At 42.4% G+C, this 17,790-nt stretch overlaps 1 protein-coding gene across 1 annotated transcript in view; it reads left to right on the forward strand.

The window, feature by feature from the left end:
• dst (dystonin) overlaps positions 1 to 17,790 on the forward strand; it is a 193,936-nt gene that overhangs the window by 91,019 nt on the left and 85,127 nt on the right. Inside the window, 10 exon segments of the mRNA XM_045222968.1 lie at positions 1,970 to 2,127; positions 3,365 to 3,543; positions 4,036 to 4,174; positions 4,369 to 4,562; positions 4,737 to 4,983; positions 5,086 to 5,193; positions 5,279 to 5,377; positions 15,829 to 15,957; positions 16,989 to 17,077; positions 17,244 to 17,352. Coding sequence (XP_045078903.1) covers positions 1,970 to 2,127; positions 3,365 to 3,543; positions 4,036 to 4,174; positions 4,369 to 4,562; positions 4,737 to 4,983; positions 5,086 to 5,193; positions 5,279 to 5,377; positions 15,829 to 15,957; positions 16,989 to 17,077; positions 17,244 to 17,352 — 1,451 coding nt within the window.

Below are 17,790 nucleotides of genomic sequence, written 5' to 3' on the forward strand. Positions count from 1 at the left end.
TTTAAGGAGGTGTTGATCTGCTTGATTGCCCACCAATTAATCAGCATAATTAATAATAAGCGGATTGTTTGCAAACACTTTGCAATAATGGTGCCAGATTCTATTAATGATGCCAGAGATTAATACAGTAGTTTTCATGATTCGTTAACTCATTCACTTCAAACTCCCTCTGCTATGTCCAGGAGAGATGCATTTTGAATTATACAGTATATACAGTGCATTCGGAAAGTATTCAGACCCCTTGACCTTTTCCACATTTTGTTAAGTTACAGCCTTATTCTAAAATTGATAAAAAAAGAAAAAAATCATCAATCTACAGACAATTTCCCATAATGAGAAAGCAAAAATAGGTTTTTAGAAATTTTTGCAAATGTATTAAAAAATTGAAAATAAAATATCACATTCAGACCCTTTACTCAGTACTTTGTTGAAGCACCTTTGACAGCGGTTACAGCCTTGAGTCTTCTTGGGTATGACGTTACAAGCTTGGCACACCTGTATTTGTGGAGTTTCTCCCATTCTTCTCTTCAGATCCTCTCAAGCTCTGTCAGGTTGGATGGGGAGCTTCGCTGCACAGCTATTTTCAGGTCTCTCCAGAGATGTTTGATCAGGTTCAAGTCCGGGCTTGTCCCGAAGTCACTCCTGTGTTGTCTTGGCTGTGTGCTTAGGGTCGTTGTCCTGTTGGAAGGTGAACCTTTGCCCCAGTCTGAGGTCCTGAGCACTCTGGAGCAGGACCATCATCAAGGATCTCTCTGTACTTTGCTCCGTTCATCTTTCCCTCGATCCTGACTAGTCTCCCAGTCCCTGCTGCTGAAAAACATCCCCACAGCATGATGCTTCCACCACCATGCTTCATCGTAGGGATGGTGCCAGGTTTCCTCCAGAGGTGACGCTTGGCATTCAGGCCAAAGAGTTCAATCTTGGTTTCATCAGACCAGATAATCTTGTTTCTCATGGTCTGAGTCCTTAAGGTGCCTTTTGGCAAACTCCAAGCAGGCTGTCATGTGCCTTTTACTGAGGAGTGGCTTCCGTCTGGACACTCTACCATAAAGGCCTGATTGGTGGAGTGCTGCAGACATGGTTGTCCTTCTGGAAGGTTCTCCCATCTCCAAAGAGGAACTCTGGAGCTCTGTCAGAGTGACCATTGGGTTCTTGGTCACCTCCCTGACCAAGGCCCTTCTCCCCCGATTGCTCAGTTTGGCCGGGTGGCCAGCTCTAGGAAGAGTCTTGGTGTTTCCAAACTTCTTCCATTTAAGAATGATGGAGGCCACTGTGTTCTTGGGGACCTTCAATGCTGCAGACATTTTTTGGTACCCTTCCCCAGATCTGTGCCTTGACACAATCCTGTCTCGGCGCTCTACGGACAATTCCTTCGACCTCATGGCTTGGTTTTTGCTCTGACATGCACTGTCAACTGTGGGACCTTATATAGACAGGTGTGTGCCTTTCCAAATCATGTCCAATCAATTGAATTTACCACAGGTGGACTCCAATCAAGTTGTAGAAACATCTCCAGGATGATCAATGGAAACAGGATACACCTGAGCTCAATTTCGAGTCTCATAGCAAAGGGTCTGAATACTTATGTGAATAAGGTATTTCTGTTTTCTATTTGTAATACATTTACAAAAATGTATAAAAACCTGTTTTTGTTTTGTCATTATGGGGCATTGTGTGTAGATTGATGAGGAAAAACATTAATTTAATACATTTTAGAATAAGGCTTTAATGTAACAAAATGTGGAAAAAGTCAAGGGGTCTGAATACTTTCCGAATGCACTGTACATATTCATTTAGATTGTGCACTGATGTTACTGTTACACAGCTAGCAGTAAACCAGTGACCGAGAAGAATCCCAAGTGTTTTTGACACATAGACTTGATGTCCTCTCATCGTTTGGTTGTTAATTATTATATTGTCTTGTGTTTAACAGAGGTTTTTACTAATTCTATGGTCTTGTATTGAACAGAGGAACACGAGGAGTCTGTGTACAACCTGTATATCTCTGAGGTGCGTAACTTCCGCATGCGTCTGGAGGCCCAGGAGGAGCACCTGATCCGACAGATCCGCACCCCACTGGACAGAGACGACCTGGAGCAGAGTGTCCTGCGCATCACAGAGCAAGAGGTAGGGTGACAACTCACTATTCAGACTGTATCATCACTCTGTCATATTACAACTCACTATTCAGACTGTATCATCACTCTGTCATATTACAACTCACTATTCAGACTGTATCATTACAACTCACTATTCAGACTGGATCATCACTCTGTCATATTACAACTCACTATTCAGACTGTATCATTACTCTGTCATATTACAACTCACTATTCAGACTGGATCATCACTCTGTCATATTACAACTCACTATTCAGACTGTATCATTACTCTGTCATATTACAACTCACTATTCAGACTGTTTCATCACTGTCATATTACAACTCACTATTCAGACTGTATCATCACTCTGTCGTATTACAACTCACTATTCAGACTGTATCATCACTCTGTCGTATTACAACTCACTATTCAGACTGTATCATTACTCTGTCATATTACAACTCACTATTCAGACTGTTTCATCACTGTCATATTACAACTCACTATTCAGACTGTATCATCACTCTGTCATATTACAACTCACTATTCAGACTGTATCATCACTGTCATATTACAACTCACTATTCAGACTGGATCATCACTCTTTCATATTACAACTCACTATTCAGACTGTATCATTACTCTGTCATATTACAACTCACTATTCAGACTGTTTCATCACTGTCATATTACAACTCACTATTCAGACTGTATCATCACTGTCATATTAAAACTCACTATTCAGACTGTATCATCACTGTCATATTACAACTCACTATTCAGACTGTATCATCACTCTGTCATATTAAAATTCACTATTCAGACTGTATCATCACTCTGTCATATTACAACTCACTATTCATTTACATTTACATTTTAGTCATTTAGCAGACGCTATTATCCAGAGCGACTTACAGTTAGTGAGTGCACACATTTTTCATACTGGCCCCCCGTGGGAATCGAACCCACAACCATGGCGTTGCAAGCGCCATGCTCTACCAACTGAGCTACAGAATGTATCTCTCTGTCTATTCATCGTATCTTTTCCAGACATGGGTCAAAAACATTATGTCAAATACGTATGTGCTTGATTTACTTTTCCAGGTACGATGAGACCAACAGAATAATATCATAAGTGTGAACTTCAAGACAAACCAAGCACACCTAAATTATTAAGTGTTTATTGTACTGAACTGTATGTATTTGACCTAGGTGTGATCTGTTCATATTAACTTAACTCCTCCAACTTCGTCCCTTGCAGAAGAAGAAGGCAGAGCTGGATCAGCTAAAGGAGGATCTGGAGACCATGAAGGAGAAGTGTGAGACGTTCCTCAGACAGGCCGCGGCCTCTCCCTCTGTCCCCACCCTCTCCTCTGACCTCTACGTCCTCATCCAAAACATGAGCCAGGTCTACTCTATGTCCTCCATCTACCTGGAGAAGTAAGTGGGCCCCAGACACTGTTATGGTCCTCCTCAGTGGAAGGCTAGAATATGCTCAACACATTAAAAATCAACAAGGCATTTGCAATTAGTTTTTATGGTCCCTGTGAAGCAACTTTAAAGGCTTTATGAAGCTTTCATAAACCCTTTATAAGGACTTCATAGATGCACTACAAAATGTTGATATAGAGAACCCCAGACTGTATCATTACTCTGTCATATTACAACTCAGTTTGGGGCTCCCGAGTGGCACAGCGGTCTAAGTCACTGCATCTCAGTGCTTGAGGCGTCACTACAGACACCCTGGTTCGATTATAGGCTGTATCACAACCGGCCGTGATTGGGAGTCCCATAGGGCGGCGCGCAATTGGCCCAGCGTCGTCCAGGTTTGGCCGGTGTAGGCCGTCATTGTAAATAAGAATTTGTTCTTAACTGACTTGCCTAGTTAAATAAAGGTTAAATTTAAAAATGGTCTCTGTGGTGTCTTTGAAGGCTAAAGACAGTGAGCTTGGTGGTGAGGCACAGCCAGAGTGCCGAGGCTCTAGTGAAGCTCTATGAGGCCAAACTCTCTGAGGAAGACGCTGTGAACTCTGACCTGAGGTCCATTGACACAGTCGTCAGCACACTCAAGGTAAGTTCCCTCGGTAGTAGTTTTTTTTAAACATTTCAAATGGTAATATATGGTATTCAATCTTTTGGTTTTCTCTGTATGGTTGGCAAAATGATTGCTGGAGATGAATTGTTATTTTGTGGAACCCAGTCCTCGAGAGCCACTATCACGCTATGATTGATGTTGAGCCATGTCTTTCCTCTACTCTATTTTAGCAATGGCGCTCAGAGATTGACGAACAGCGGGAGGTCTTCCATGACCTGGAGGATGGGCTGCAAAAGGCCCGTGGCATCAGCGACCGCATGTTCAAGGCCCACAACGAGCGGGACTTTGACCTGGACTGGCACAAAGAGAAGGCTGACCAGCTGGAAGAGAGGTGGCACAATGTCCACTCCCAAATTGACAGCAGGTTAGTGTTTTCAGATCAACTCAAATGTTTAGGGACAGAGTTTGATTCCATACACCAGTAAAGAGTAGTGAGAAACACTATGTATGCTCAATGTATGTGAACAAGGGGAATGTAAAAAATTACCTTTTACGGATACTAAGGCAAGATACTGACTCTTTATGATATCTGCTTCAGACTTCGGGACCTGGAGGGCATCGGTAAATCTCTGAAGTACTACAAAGACTCCTACGGCAGTCTAAATGAGTGGGTGGGAGAGATGGAGGCTGCTCAGCTCAAGACCCAGGAGAACCAGCCAGAGGACAGCAAGGCACTCGCTGAGCTGCTCAACCAACAGAAGGTCCTCGTTGCAGAAATGGAACATAAGCAGAGCAGAATTGATGAATGCCAAAAGTACTCAGAGCAGTACTCATCTGGCGCTAAAGTAAGTTATATCTGTAACTGTTTTGACCTGAAAAAAATTGACAGATATGTCTGCATGAAGAGCACTTGAACACCAGAGTAATATTCCCTAATCTGTTTTCAGGATTATGAGCTACAGCTGATGACCTACAGAGCAATGGTTGACTCCCAGCACAAGTCCCCACTCAAGAGACGGAGGATGCAGAACTCTGCTGATGCCATCGCTCAGGAGGTGAGAATGGAACAGTAGTAGACTAGGTGCTGAGTGTGATGTGTGTGCTAAAGAAAGTGACCCTTGTTTTCTGCCCCCACCTCAGTTCATGGACCTCCGAACTCGCTACACGGCCGTAGTCACCTCCATGACGCAGTATGTAAAGTTTGCCAGTGAGACGTTGAAGAGAACAGAAGGCGAAGAGGTAGGAGATTGGTGAATTATCGGATTTACATTGTGCAAAACGCTGTGCATACTTTGGTTTGACTTTTCTTTTCCCCTCACATGATTGTGTTAAGAGGGTTTCCTCCCAGCCATATTGAATTAACAGGAACCTCACCTTTAAAGCCATAAATATGATGCTTCAACTAAAAGGGTTTATTTCTCTTCACTGCTGTGTGTCATCTATTCAGCGCTGATTAATGTAGATGTTTTGCTTTGTTCAAGAAAAATAATGCGATATGGTGTCATATGCAGCTGTAATGCTGATACAAAGAGCCATTATTTTGTATCATTGCTGGTGATGGTGACTTTTCTTGGAAGAAGAAGCTGTCTCCTCTCTCTCATTGAATCTGAAACACTCTCTCATGGTGGCATTTCTTGGGGACAATTAACAGCACTGCAACAATCCTTACTTTGGTAAGCATGTTAGAATAACCATAACATAAACACAACTTTCGCTTTATTTCAATGTTAAAGGAAATCTCCACCCAAATACGATCTTTTGGTATTTATTTCATTAGTCCATTGTTGATATAGTCCCAATTTATTTTGCATGTCAGCACATTTTTTTTTTTTCAAGATATGTAACTTTCAAGATATGTAACTTTCAAAATACAAAAATGTTACACACTGCAACATGTATCATACGGGCCAAATTTCTGTATCTTGAAAGTTACATATCTTGAAAACTTGATTGCTGACATGCAAAACACTTTGGGACTATATCAACAATGGACTAATGAAACAACAACAAAAATATCGTTTTTGGGTGGAGTTTTCCTTTTAAGTATGAGGTAGAGGATGACTTGTTATTTTTTGCATTGTAGAACAGGAAAGAATCAGAAAAGACAGAGTACCTCACCTGGACAGAGAGCTGGGAGCTCCAAAAGAAAGCAGGGGAGGAGGTGAATGGACAGCTTCGGCAGCAGGTAAAAGAACTGGAGACCTCATTGGCTGACAGAACAACCCAGTTGACCAGTCTACAGGGAGAGGTAGAGACACAGAAGAGTACCATAGAGGACCTGACCCTCCAGAAGTCTAAGGCCGAGGATGAGGCTCAGCAGTACTGTGCGGAACTAGACATGGTTGTGAAGGGCAAAGCAGCCATTGAGCAAGAGTTAAGTAACGCACGACAGCTGGTCCAGCAGTCAGTGGCCAAACAGTCTACTCTTGAGGAGAGTCTTCGTATGCTGAAGAGGAACATCGAGGAGAGCACCCTGGCCCGGAAGAAACTGGAGGACCACTTGAAGAGGAAGAACAGCGACGTTCAGAATCTTGAGGAGCACAATCGCACACTGCAGAGGATACAACATTCCTCTGTCACCAACAGCATCCAGACTATCCATGCAGATGTGGAGGCAGAGATCCTGCAGCAGAAACAGGAGGAGCTGGCCATGATGAAGAAAACAGCCGAGACCGAGATCAAGACGCTTAAGTCAGAGCTGAACTCTGTGCTGGTGCATAAAAAGATAGCAGAGGAGAAAGCGCAACAATTCAAAGAGCTGTTTGACGATGCCAATACCAGGTTGAAGAAAATTCAGCTGGACATGGAATCGGATAGAAGCAGCATGAGACAAAAGTCAGAGGAACTCAGACAGGAATCTTCAGAGCTAAGAACATCGATCCATGTCTTTCAAGAGCAAATCAAATCTCTCCAGAGGGATAAGTCTTTATTGGAACAGAAAGCTATTTTCCACAAGACAGAGGTTGAAGGCCTGAAGGAACAGTTAAAGATCAACCAAGGAAAACTGCTCCAGAGGAACTCCAGGGAACAGGAGAGTAGTCACAAGATGCAATGTTTAGAGGAAGAGCTGGCCTCCAAACAGGCTGAGGCAGACCAGCTGATGTTCAAGATCAATGAACTGATGAGAATGAATGTGTCATTAGACAATGAGGTCATAAGTCTTAAGGTCAGTGTGGAGTCATTACAACAAGAAAAATATTTCTCTGAACAAAAGGTAAAATCATTAAAAAGTGAGAGGGAGAACTGGAAACAGCAGCTTCAAAAAGCCAAGGAAGAATTAAACTTAAAGACAAGATCTGAACAGGATGTACAACGCAAATCTAAAAACCTGGAAGCAGAACTTCAGGAAGGTGGAATGGTGGTCGCGCAACTGCAGAAAACAGTAGATGAGCTTAAGAAGGTCAACATGGAGATGGAAGTCAACATGAAGAAGATGAGAGCTCAACTCGAGAAGATAACCATGGAAATTGGAATCAAAGACCAGCAAATCAACATATTCAAGTCTCAGGTGGATGGCACCAAATCTCAGGTGAAAATCATTGAGGAGGAGCTTCTGAAGAAATCTCAGATGTCCCACGAGCTTCAGATCAAACTGAGGGACTACAACGAGGAGGTGAAGAGAACAGCTGAACTCCAGCAGAAAAACAAAGCTATCAGCTTTAACCTCACCAACTATGAAAAGGAAATCATGAATCTGAAGTCTGAGCTTAGCTCTGTTGGCACTGAGAGGAATTTAGCCAATAAGAAAGTCCAAGAGCAAAAGGGTGAAGTGAATGATCTGAACATCTCACTGAAGAAAGCAATGGCAGAGCTGCAGAATGAGTCAAATGAGGGCCAGAGGTATCTGACTAAGGTAAAGGCATTAGAGGGTGAGCTTTTGCAATGCAAGCAGAGTATGAAAGGAATCACTGGAAGTTCTGAAATAATGACAGCAAATATGAAGCAGGAAATAATTGCCCTTCAAAGAGACAAGACAATGGCTGACCAAAAACGGGTTACCTTGAAAGCAGAACTCGAGGAGATGAGGTCTGCCCTGAGAAGCACAAAAGATGAATTAATTAAAGTGACCCAGGAAGGGAAAATCAGCCAGTCTAAAGTCAAAGAGTTCGAGGCAGATCTTCATAAGAGTATGTTGACAATAAAAGAAATGACTGCCCGCTCTGACAAATCCTCATCAAGTTTCAAACAGGAAATCATTGTCCTTCAGAGGGAGAGAAGCGCAGCCCAAGAGAAAACCCTTTCGTTGGCGTCTGATCTCACCATGCTCAAGGGAAAGCTGGAACAAGCCCAAAAGGAGGTCACACAAAAGCAAACAGAAAGTTCAGCCCTGCAGCTGAGGTCGCAGATGCTGGAAGACCAACTTGAGAACTGTCAGCGGATACTAAAGGAAATGACAGTGAATATGAAGCAGGAAACTAGTGCCCTTCAAAAGGACAAGACAATGGTTCACCAAAAACTGGTTACCTTGAAAGCAGAACTCGAGGAGATGAGGTCTGCCCTGAGAAGCACAAAAGATGAATTAATTAAAGTGACCCAGGAAGGGAAAATCAGCCAGTCTAAAGTCAAAGAGTTCGAGGCAGATCTTCAGAAGAGCAGGTTGATAGTAAAAGAAGTCACTGCCCGTTCTGACAAATCCTCATCAACTTTCAAACAGGAAATCACTGTTCTTCAGAGGGAGAGAAGCGCAGCCCAAGAGAAAACCCTTTCTTTGGAATTTGACCTCACCATGCTCAAAGCAAAGCTGGAACAATCCCAAGAGGAGGTCAAGCGAAAGCAAATGGAAAGTTCAGCCCTGCAGCTGAAGTCTCAGAAGCTGGAAGACCAATTTAAGAACTGTAAGCGGATGCTGGAGGAAATTACAGTGAATATGAAGCAGGAAACTAGTGCCCTTCAAAAGGACAAGACAATGGCTGACCAAAAACTGGTTACCTTGGAAGCAGAACTCGAGGAGTTGAATTCTGCCCTGAGAAGAACAAAAGATGAATTAATCAAAGTGACCCAGGAAGGAAAAATCAGCAAGTCTAAATTCAAAGAGTTTGAGGCAGATCTTCAGAAGAGTAGGTTGAAAATTAAAGAAATCACCACCAGCTCTGACAAATCCTCATCAAGTTTCAAACAGGAAATAACTGTCCTTCAGAGGGAGAGAAGCGCAGCCCAAGAGAAAACACTTTCGTTGGTGTCTGATCTCACCATGCTCAAGGGAAAGCTGGAAGAAGCCGAAGAGGAGATCAAGCGAAAGCAAGCGGAAAGTTCAGCCCTGCAGCTGAAGTCCCAGAAGCTGGAAGACCAACTTGAGAACTGTAAGCGGATGCTGGAGGAAAAGACAGTGAATACGAAGCAGGAAACTAGTGCCCTTCAAAAGGACAAGACAATGGCTGACCAAAAACGGGTTACCTTGGAAGCAGAACTCGAGGAGTTGAATTCTGCCTTGAGAAGAACAAACTATGAATTAATTAAAGTGACCCAGGAAGGGAAAATCAGCCAGTCTAAAGTCAAAGAGTTTGAGGCAGATCTTCAGAAGAGTAGGTTGAAAATGAAAGAAATCATCGCCAGCTCTGACAAATCATCATCAAGTTTCAAACAGGAAATCAATGTCCTTCAGAGGGAGCGAAGCGCAGCCCGAGAGAAAACCCTTTTGTTGGTGTCTGATCTCACCATGCTCAAGGGAAAGCTGGATAAGGCCGAAGAGGAGGTCAAGCAAAAGCAAACGGAAAGTTCAGCCCTGCATCTGAAGTCCCAGAAGCTGGAAGACCAACTTGAGAACTGTCAGCGGATGCTGGAGGAAAAGACAGTGAATATGAAGCAGGAAACTAGTGCCTTTCAAAAGGACAAGACAATGGCCAACCAAAAAGTGGTTACTTTGGAAGCAGAACTCGAGGAAATGAGTTCTGCCCTGAGAAGAACAAAAGATGAATTAATTAAAGTGACCCAGGAAGGGAAAATCAGCAAGTCTAAATTCAAAGAGTTTGAGGCAGATCTTCAGAAGAGTAGGTTGAAAATTAAAGAAATCACCACCAGCTCTGACAAATCCTCATCAAGTTTCAAACAGGAAATAACTGTCCTTCAGAGGGAGAGAAGCGCAGCCCAAGAGAAAACACTTTCGTTGGTGTCTGATCTCACCATGCTCAAGGGAAAGCTGGAAGAAGCCGAAGAGGAGATCAAGCGAAAGCAAACGGAAAGTTCAGCCCTGCAGCTGAAGTCCCAGAAGCTGGAAGACCAACTTGAGAACTGTCAGCGGATGCTGGAGGAAAAGACAGTGAATACGAAGCAGGAAACTAGTGCCCTTCAAAAGGACAAGACAATGGTTCACCAAAAACTGGTTACCTTGGAAGCAGAACTCGAAGAGAGGAATTCTGCCCTGAGAAGAAAAAAGATTGAATTAATCAAAGTGACCCAGGAAGGGAAAATCAGCCAGTCTAAAGTCAAAGAGTTTGAGGCAGATCTTCAGAAGAGTAGGTTGAAAATTAAAGAAATCACCACCAGCTCTGACAAATCCTCATCAAGTTTCAAACAGGAAATAACTGTCCTTCAGAGGGAGAGAAGCGCAGCCCAAGAGAAAACACTTTCGTTGGTGTCTGATCTCACCATGCTCAAGGGAAAGCTGGAAGAAGCCGAAGAGGAGATCAAGCGAAAGCAAACGGAAAGTTCAGCCCTGCAGCTGAAGTCCCAGAAGCTGGAAGACCAACTTGAGAACTGTCAGCGGATGCTGGAGGAAAAGACAGTGAATACGAAGCAGGAAACTAGTGCCCTTCAAAATGACAAGACAATGGTTCACCAAAAACTGGTTACCTTGGAAGCAGAACTCGAAGAGAGGAATTCTGCCCTGAGAAGAACAAAAGATGAATTAATCAAAGTGACCCAGGAAGGGAAAATCTGCCAGTCTAAAGTCAAAGAGTTTGAGGCAGATCTTCAGAAGAGTAGGTTGAAAATTAAAGAAATCACCACCAGCTCTGACAAATCCTCATCAAGTTTCAAACAGGAAATAACTGTCCTTCAGAGGGAGAGAAGCGCAGCCCAAGAGAAAACACTTTCGTTGGTGTCTGATCTCACCATGCTCAAGGGAAAGCTGGAAGAAGCCGAAGAGGAGATCAAGCGAAAGCAAACGGAAAGTTCAGCCCTGCAGCTGAAGTCCCAGAAGCTGGAAGACCAACTTGAGAACTGTCAGCGGATGCTGGAGGAAAAGACAGTGAATACGAAGCAGGAAACTAGTGCCCTTCAAAAGGACAAGACAATGGTTCACCAAAAACTGGTTACCTTGGAAGCAGAACTCGAAGAGAGGAATTCTGCCCTGAGAAGAACAAAAGATGAATTAATCAAAGTGACCCAGGAAGGGAAAATCAGCCAGTCTAAAGTCAAAGAGTTTGAGGCAGATCTTCAGAAGAGTAGGTTGAAAATTAAAGAAATCACCACCAGCTCTGACAAATCCTCATCAAGTTTCAAACAGGAAATAACTGTCCTTCAGAGGGAGAGAAGCGCAGCCCAAGAGAAAACACTTTCGTTGGTGTCTGATCTCACCATGCTCAAGGGAAAGCTGGAAGAAGCCGAAGAGGAGATCAAGCGAAAGCAAACGGAAAGTTCAGCCCTGCAGCTGAAGTCCCAGAAGCTGGAAGACCAACTTGAGAACTGTCAGCGGATGCTGGAGGAAAAGACAGTGAATACGAAGCAGGAAACTAGTGCCGTTCAAAAGGACAAGAAAATGGCTCACCAAAAACTGGTTACCTTGGAAGCAGAACTCGAAGAGAGGAATTCTGCCCTGAGAAGAACAAAATATGAATTAATCAAAGTGACCCAGGAAGGGAAAATCAGCCAGTCTAAAGTCAAAAAGTTTGAGGCAGACCTTCAGAAGAGTAGGTTGACAATAAAAGAAATCACCGCCAGCTATGACAAATTCTCATCAAGTTTCAAACAGAAAATAAATGTCCTTCAGAGGGAGAGAAGCGTAGCCCAAGAGAAAACCCTTTCGTTGGCATCTGACCTCACCATGCTCAAGGGAAAGCTGGAAGAAGCCGAAGAGGAGGTCAAGCGAAAGCAAATGGAAAGTTCAGCCCTGCAGCTGAAGTCCCAGAAGCTGGAAGACCAACTTGTGAACTGTCAACGGATGCTGGAAGACTTGAAAAGAAAACTTGAACTGCAAAAGCAGGCATATGAGAGACAGCTGCAGTTAGTGCAGACTGAGATGAGTCAAACGCTCACATTACAGGAGTCTCATATCAAACTGGAAATGGAGCAGAAATCCAGAGAGCATTCACACAGTACAGAATTAACTGAGAATAACACCAAGTTTTTCCAGCAAGAAATTACACAGTTGAAAACATTAAATGAGAGCACTTTAAAGTTAAAGCAGGATGCTCTACAACAAATAAATGAACTACATATTAAAATGGAGCAAGTGAAAAATGAGAGAACCACTATTAGCCATGACCTGCTGAATGCAAAATCTCAAATTGCTCAATTAGAAACAGAGAAAATGCAACTTAACTCTAGCATTACTCAGCTGCAAAACATCCATAAGGAAAACTCAAAAGATGTCACAAAGCTCAAACAAATGTTGACAGACAGTGAGCAGAAACTAGGAATAAAGGAAAAGGAAGCAAGATCCCTCAATGAGCAGGTTGTTTCCTATGCCAAGGAGGTCCAAGGTCTTCAGGAAAAGGTATTGAAGCTGGAGGTCACGATTAAGACTGAACATAGGACTGTAAAGGAAGTTGAGACTACAAGTCATACCAATCATAAGTGTGACAAAGGCAATGAGGTTGCCAAACTGAAGACTGAGCTTTTGTTAACACAGAAAATAGTGTCATCATATGAAGAGGCAAAGCGCAGTCTGGAGGAGGAGCTTATCAAAATTAAAGTGTCTTTGGAGGTATATATCCATGACTATAATATTTAGATTTTTACATTCATGAAAAACCTGCATAGTATTTGTAGAAACTAAACAAGACACAATTGAAATGTAAAATTCATATTTGTATGACAAATTAATAATAATAATGATAATGATAATGTGACATTTGCTGAGCTCATTTCCTTCGCTCAATAGGCAAGGATAAATGATCTCAAGATATTGCCTATATCTAATGAATATTCACATCTTATGCCAACAGATAGCAACAGCAGAGAAAGACAAAGTACTAGAAGAACTGCGAAGAGTGAAGAGAGGCAAAATTGAAATTTTCGGCGATCAAAGCAGTTTACAGAATCAAACCAATTCTTCTACTGTGCAGACCACAACAGTCCAACAGAAACAGTCTCAGAATTGGATTGCTAAGAACCAAAGTAAAAAAACTGAAGCGATGGCAATACCAAAGAAGTTAGTGTCTCTGGATGGTCAGGTAGGGAAAAGTCAAAATGTTACAAGCAACACCAGCACAAGCTCATATAATGTCAAAGACATGTCATCCAAAGCATCTCATTCTGCCTTTATGTCAAAAGAAAGTAGTTTGAAGCAGAGGGAGACAACATCCCTTCGATTTTCCCCAAAGCTCCAAGGACTCAGAGGCAGTATCAGTATCAGGAAGTTGATCAAAACCAAACTTTTGGATAGAGAAACCTTCCAGAAGTTAGAAACTGGTCTTGTGACATTAGAAGAGGTCCAAGCATCACTCGCTCAGTTCATCGGCAAACCCACTGCTATCGCTGGAATCTACTTGAAGTCGAGCAAGAAAAAGATATCCTTCTTGGAGGCTGCAGAGAAAGGCCTTTTAGCTAAGACATATGCTATTGAGTATATGGAGGCACAAGCTGCAACTGGCTGTGTTATAGATCCTTTAACTGGACAAACTCTCTCAGTTCAAGCTGCTCTGGAGAAGGGAGTTGTCGGGTTAGATCTGAAAGACAAACTGATGGATGCTGAAAAAGCAGCCACTGGCTATGTCCACGGCAGTAAAACACTGTCTGTATTTCAGGCCATGGAGGAAAGGATTGTTGACAGGCTCAAAGGAAAGAAGATCATTGAGGCCCAGATAGCCACTGGAGGATTAGTTCACCCAGTGATTGGTGTTAGGGTGCAGCTTAACGTGGCTGTTGATCAGAGTCTCTTGAACAAAGCTACCCTACAGAGTCTGTATGACCCAGTTAGCAACCCCAAAGGCTTCCACAACCCTGATTCAGGACAGAAGGCCTATTACTGTGAACTGCTGAAAACGTGTCTGTATGACACAGATGGTGGTGTCTATCTCCTGCCTTTTGGTGAGAAGAATCTCTCCAGTTTCTCCTTCTCCAGTTCTCACAGAGTATCAGTCATCAACAGTGCTTCTGGTATGGAAATGTCCACATACCAAGCCTTTAAGGGCAACCACATCGATAAGTTGACCTACCTGTTTCTCTCTCAGCAGGACAGTGAATGGCAGGAAAAGTCCACTGTCGATGTCAACGGAAGCCCTTTACACATCATCACAGATATCAAAAGTGGACGGCGGCTTTGCATCAAAACTGCCTTAGATCTGAAGTTCCTTGAAATGACTGAACTGGTAAGCTATCAGAGTGGGCTCATCAGCATCTACGAGCTGGCAGACCTTATCCTTTCGAGGATGGTAGTTGTTCAGGACGCTAACAGCCCGGTGGCTGGTCTGTGGGATGTCACTCAGAAGAGGAGGGTGACCATTCTCCAGGGACTTCAGCAGAGCCTTATCAATAGACTCACTGCACTGAGGCTGCTGGAGGCCCAGGCTTGCACCGGGGGCATCTGTGACCCTGCTTCTGGGGAGAAAGCCCCAGTCACCGAGGCTCTGCGTAGAGGTCTCCTAGACGAGACGTTTGCCCGCCAGCTCCAACAGTGTGAGCAAGCCTACTATGGCATCATCCATCCCCAGACAGCAAAGACCTTGAGTGTAGCTCAGGCCATTCAGGAGAACCTGTTCCCCAAAGACGTGGGCCTTCGATGCCTGGAATTCCAGCTCCTGACTGGAGGACTGATCAACCCAGAGACTCATGATAGAATCTCACTGGATGAGGCTGTTCAGAGTTTCCTAGTTGACAAAGCCACTGCCTCATTCCTGAAAGATGAGAAGTCTCACCCCAAAATCCTCACCTGCCCAAAGACGAAGAGGAAAATCTCATTCATGGAAGCCCTGGAAAAGGGTGTCTATGACGGTCACACTGGGCTCAGGCTACTGGAGGCGACAAAGGTTCTTAGTGTTGGGGCTAAGGCGTCTTTCCAATATTTATGGACCTATCGCCACATTTGAGTGAACAGTATTTGGTTCTTCATGGCTTGTAAATAGGGATAACAGAATATTTGATTGACAATGCAAAGCCTGACTCAATCAAGTTCTTGGACTGAAATGTTCTACACTTAAAATAAGAAATAATTAATTACATGTTAATTTTATTTGACTTGGAATTATATGAATGTTAATTAAATTATGAATATGGAGTTCATTAAATCAGGGATGAATTATGCTTTTAGCATGATGTGTAAAGTCAATGAATAAACAATTACATGTTTTTATCGCCAACTGTCATAACACATAAACATCATGATCCACATGGCAATAAACTTCATGAATCAAACACTGATTTGTGTGTTGTAAGCTTAAACTGTGTTGTAAACTTAAACAAATAGAGGTCTGAAATATGGCTGGGGGTCTCCCTAGAGGTTTATCTGTTGTTGAATGTCTGCATAACCCCATTTCCTTATTTCAAAACTCTGATCCTAACAGTCTTTTTAAAATTATTTCCTCAAATCCTAGAGATGTGTTGATGAGGAGAAGAAAGAGCATGGTGATAAAGTTAGCAAGCTATTGGGTTGGATGTCCAGTGTGAAACCTGGCCAGAGCAAAGATGGTAAAGCCAGCACAGAGGCCTCTAGTAAGCCCCAGGTAAATACTGTGTGCAAACATGCATTTACTGTTATTTTACGGTTTCATTTCCTGTATATTTGTTGTACGCATATTGTCGTTGTATACAGTATATCATTATGCCCACAATTATGTGTGTATAACCTGTCATGCAAAAATAGCATTTTATATACTGATGGTCGTGCTCAATTTCAAGAATATGCAATAAAAAGCAAAAAGTCGCTCAACCTTTCACTGCTACTGTATGTGCATAGTTCTAATAAAGACAATGCTTTTAATACTCTCTAATTATTTCTTTACCCTATTACAAATATGTGATATAAATTTGGGTAAATCCCTGACATCTGACTATGAGCAGAAAATTATTTGCCCCAAGTTTGAATCATTAGCCCATGGTCTCTGTCATCCTGGTGACTCCTCAGTCCTCACCCTCAGGGCTTTTGTAATTATACCCATAACTCACGATAGAACCAAAGATGACACAGTTACATAAGCATTCTAGTATTTCAATATAACTTCATTATAAACACCCCCTACTCCTTGAAAATGTTATTGTATTTAATATGCAAGGCTTGAACATTTTGCACCATTAACACTTTTTATATGGATTAAAATGAAAAGTACTTTTTCTGCATACAATTATTACATGGGCTTTACGTTGAAAAGCATTACATTGTGGATGGACAGTTTCTCTTAGAAAATTATATTTTTATGATCAGGGCGATGAAAAAGTCTGCGCCCCAGTCTGACTTGCTATGACCTAGTTTCCCCTGGTCAGGTTCACGTAGTCAGGAAAAACTCCTGGCACTAGTTATTTTAAGTGATAACTATATGATAAGAAAATAAAAACAAATCAAATAAACATTTCTGTGCAAATCAAATGAATGAAAATCAGGAACTGGATATCTGAGTTTAATATACAGCACAAACCCAACTCCGATACCTTTTGTGAAAAGTCAGTATATATTATTGTGACAAATATTATGCTACAAAGTGGCATATCATGTGATAAGAGTAAACATCAGTAAGATATATATACATTGTTATTTCAGGTTTCAATGGAAGAAATGGTAACAAAGAAAGAGCAAATTGCAGAAGCACTGAGGACTACACAGCTGATGCTAAGTAAACACAGTGACAAGTGAGTTGAATTATCATTACATATATTAGTGAGGTTTTTAAGGCTGACTTTTGTTCATGCCTCTCTGCACTGTAAATAATTTAAATAATATTTTGTATGCCTTAAGTTATTTAATGATATGATTATGATAAGAGAACTAAAATGCCTCTGATGTCCTGATTTGCAGGATGACTGAGGAGGAGAAGCAGGAAGCCAAGGAGCAGCTGAAATCCCTCCACCAGGCCTTCAGTGATCTCTCCCAGCAGTTTTCTGATCAGACGCCATCTACCGAGCAGGTTAGATACTGGACTTCATCTCTGAACCACTGGATGGGAGTTTACAGTGTGGTGTGAGAAGTTATGCACAAGTGCCATCTACTGTTCAACTGCATGACTAACCCTTTTTCCTATATGGTCTCTAGCATGGTGTGATAGGTTTTCTCTTGTGCCACATTCATTGTCATCTTAAAAACACTGTATTGACTTGTGAGGGAAAGTAGGTTTCTCAAGAGAAGGGAAAGTAGGTTTTTCTTCAAAACCCAATGAAACTGAGTATGCTGTAAACATGCTTCTATGTCTAGGAGCATGAGTGTTTCACGTCACCCAGCCTCATTCTGACTTTTCACAGCCATCATTGAAACCAAGCTTTGGTGATCTCCTTTTCATTCTTACAGGTGGTCACCAACAACCAAACATAACAGCCTTGTTGTGTCGTGTCTAACTTGCTCTCTTGTT

The sequence above is a fragment of the Coregonus clupeaformis genome, chromosome 1 (genome assembly GCF_020615455.1).
Source record: "Coregonus clupeaformis isolate EN_2021a chromosome 1, ASM2061545v1, whole genome shotgun sequence".
Lineage (NCBI taxonomy): Eukaryota > Metazoa > Chordata > Actinopteri > Salmoniformes > Salmonidae > Coregonus > Coregonus clupeaformis.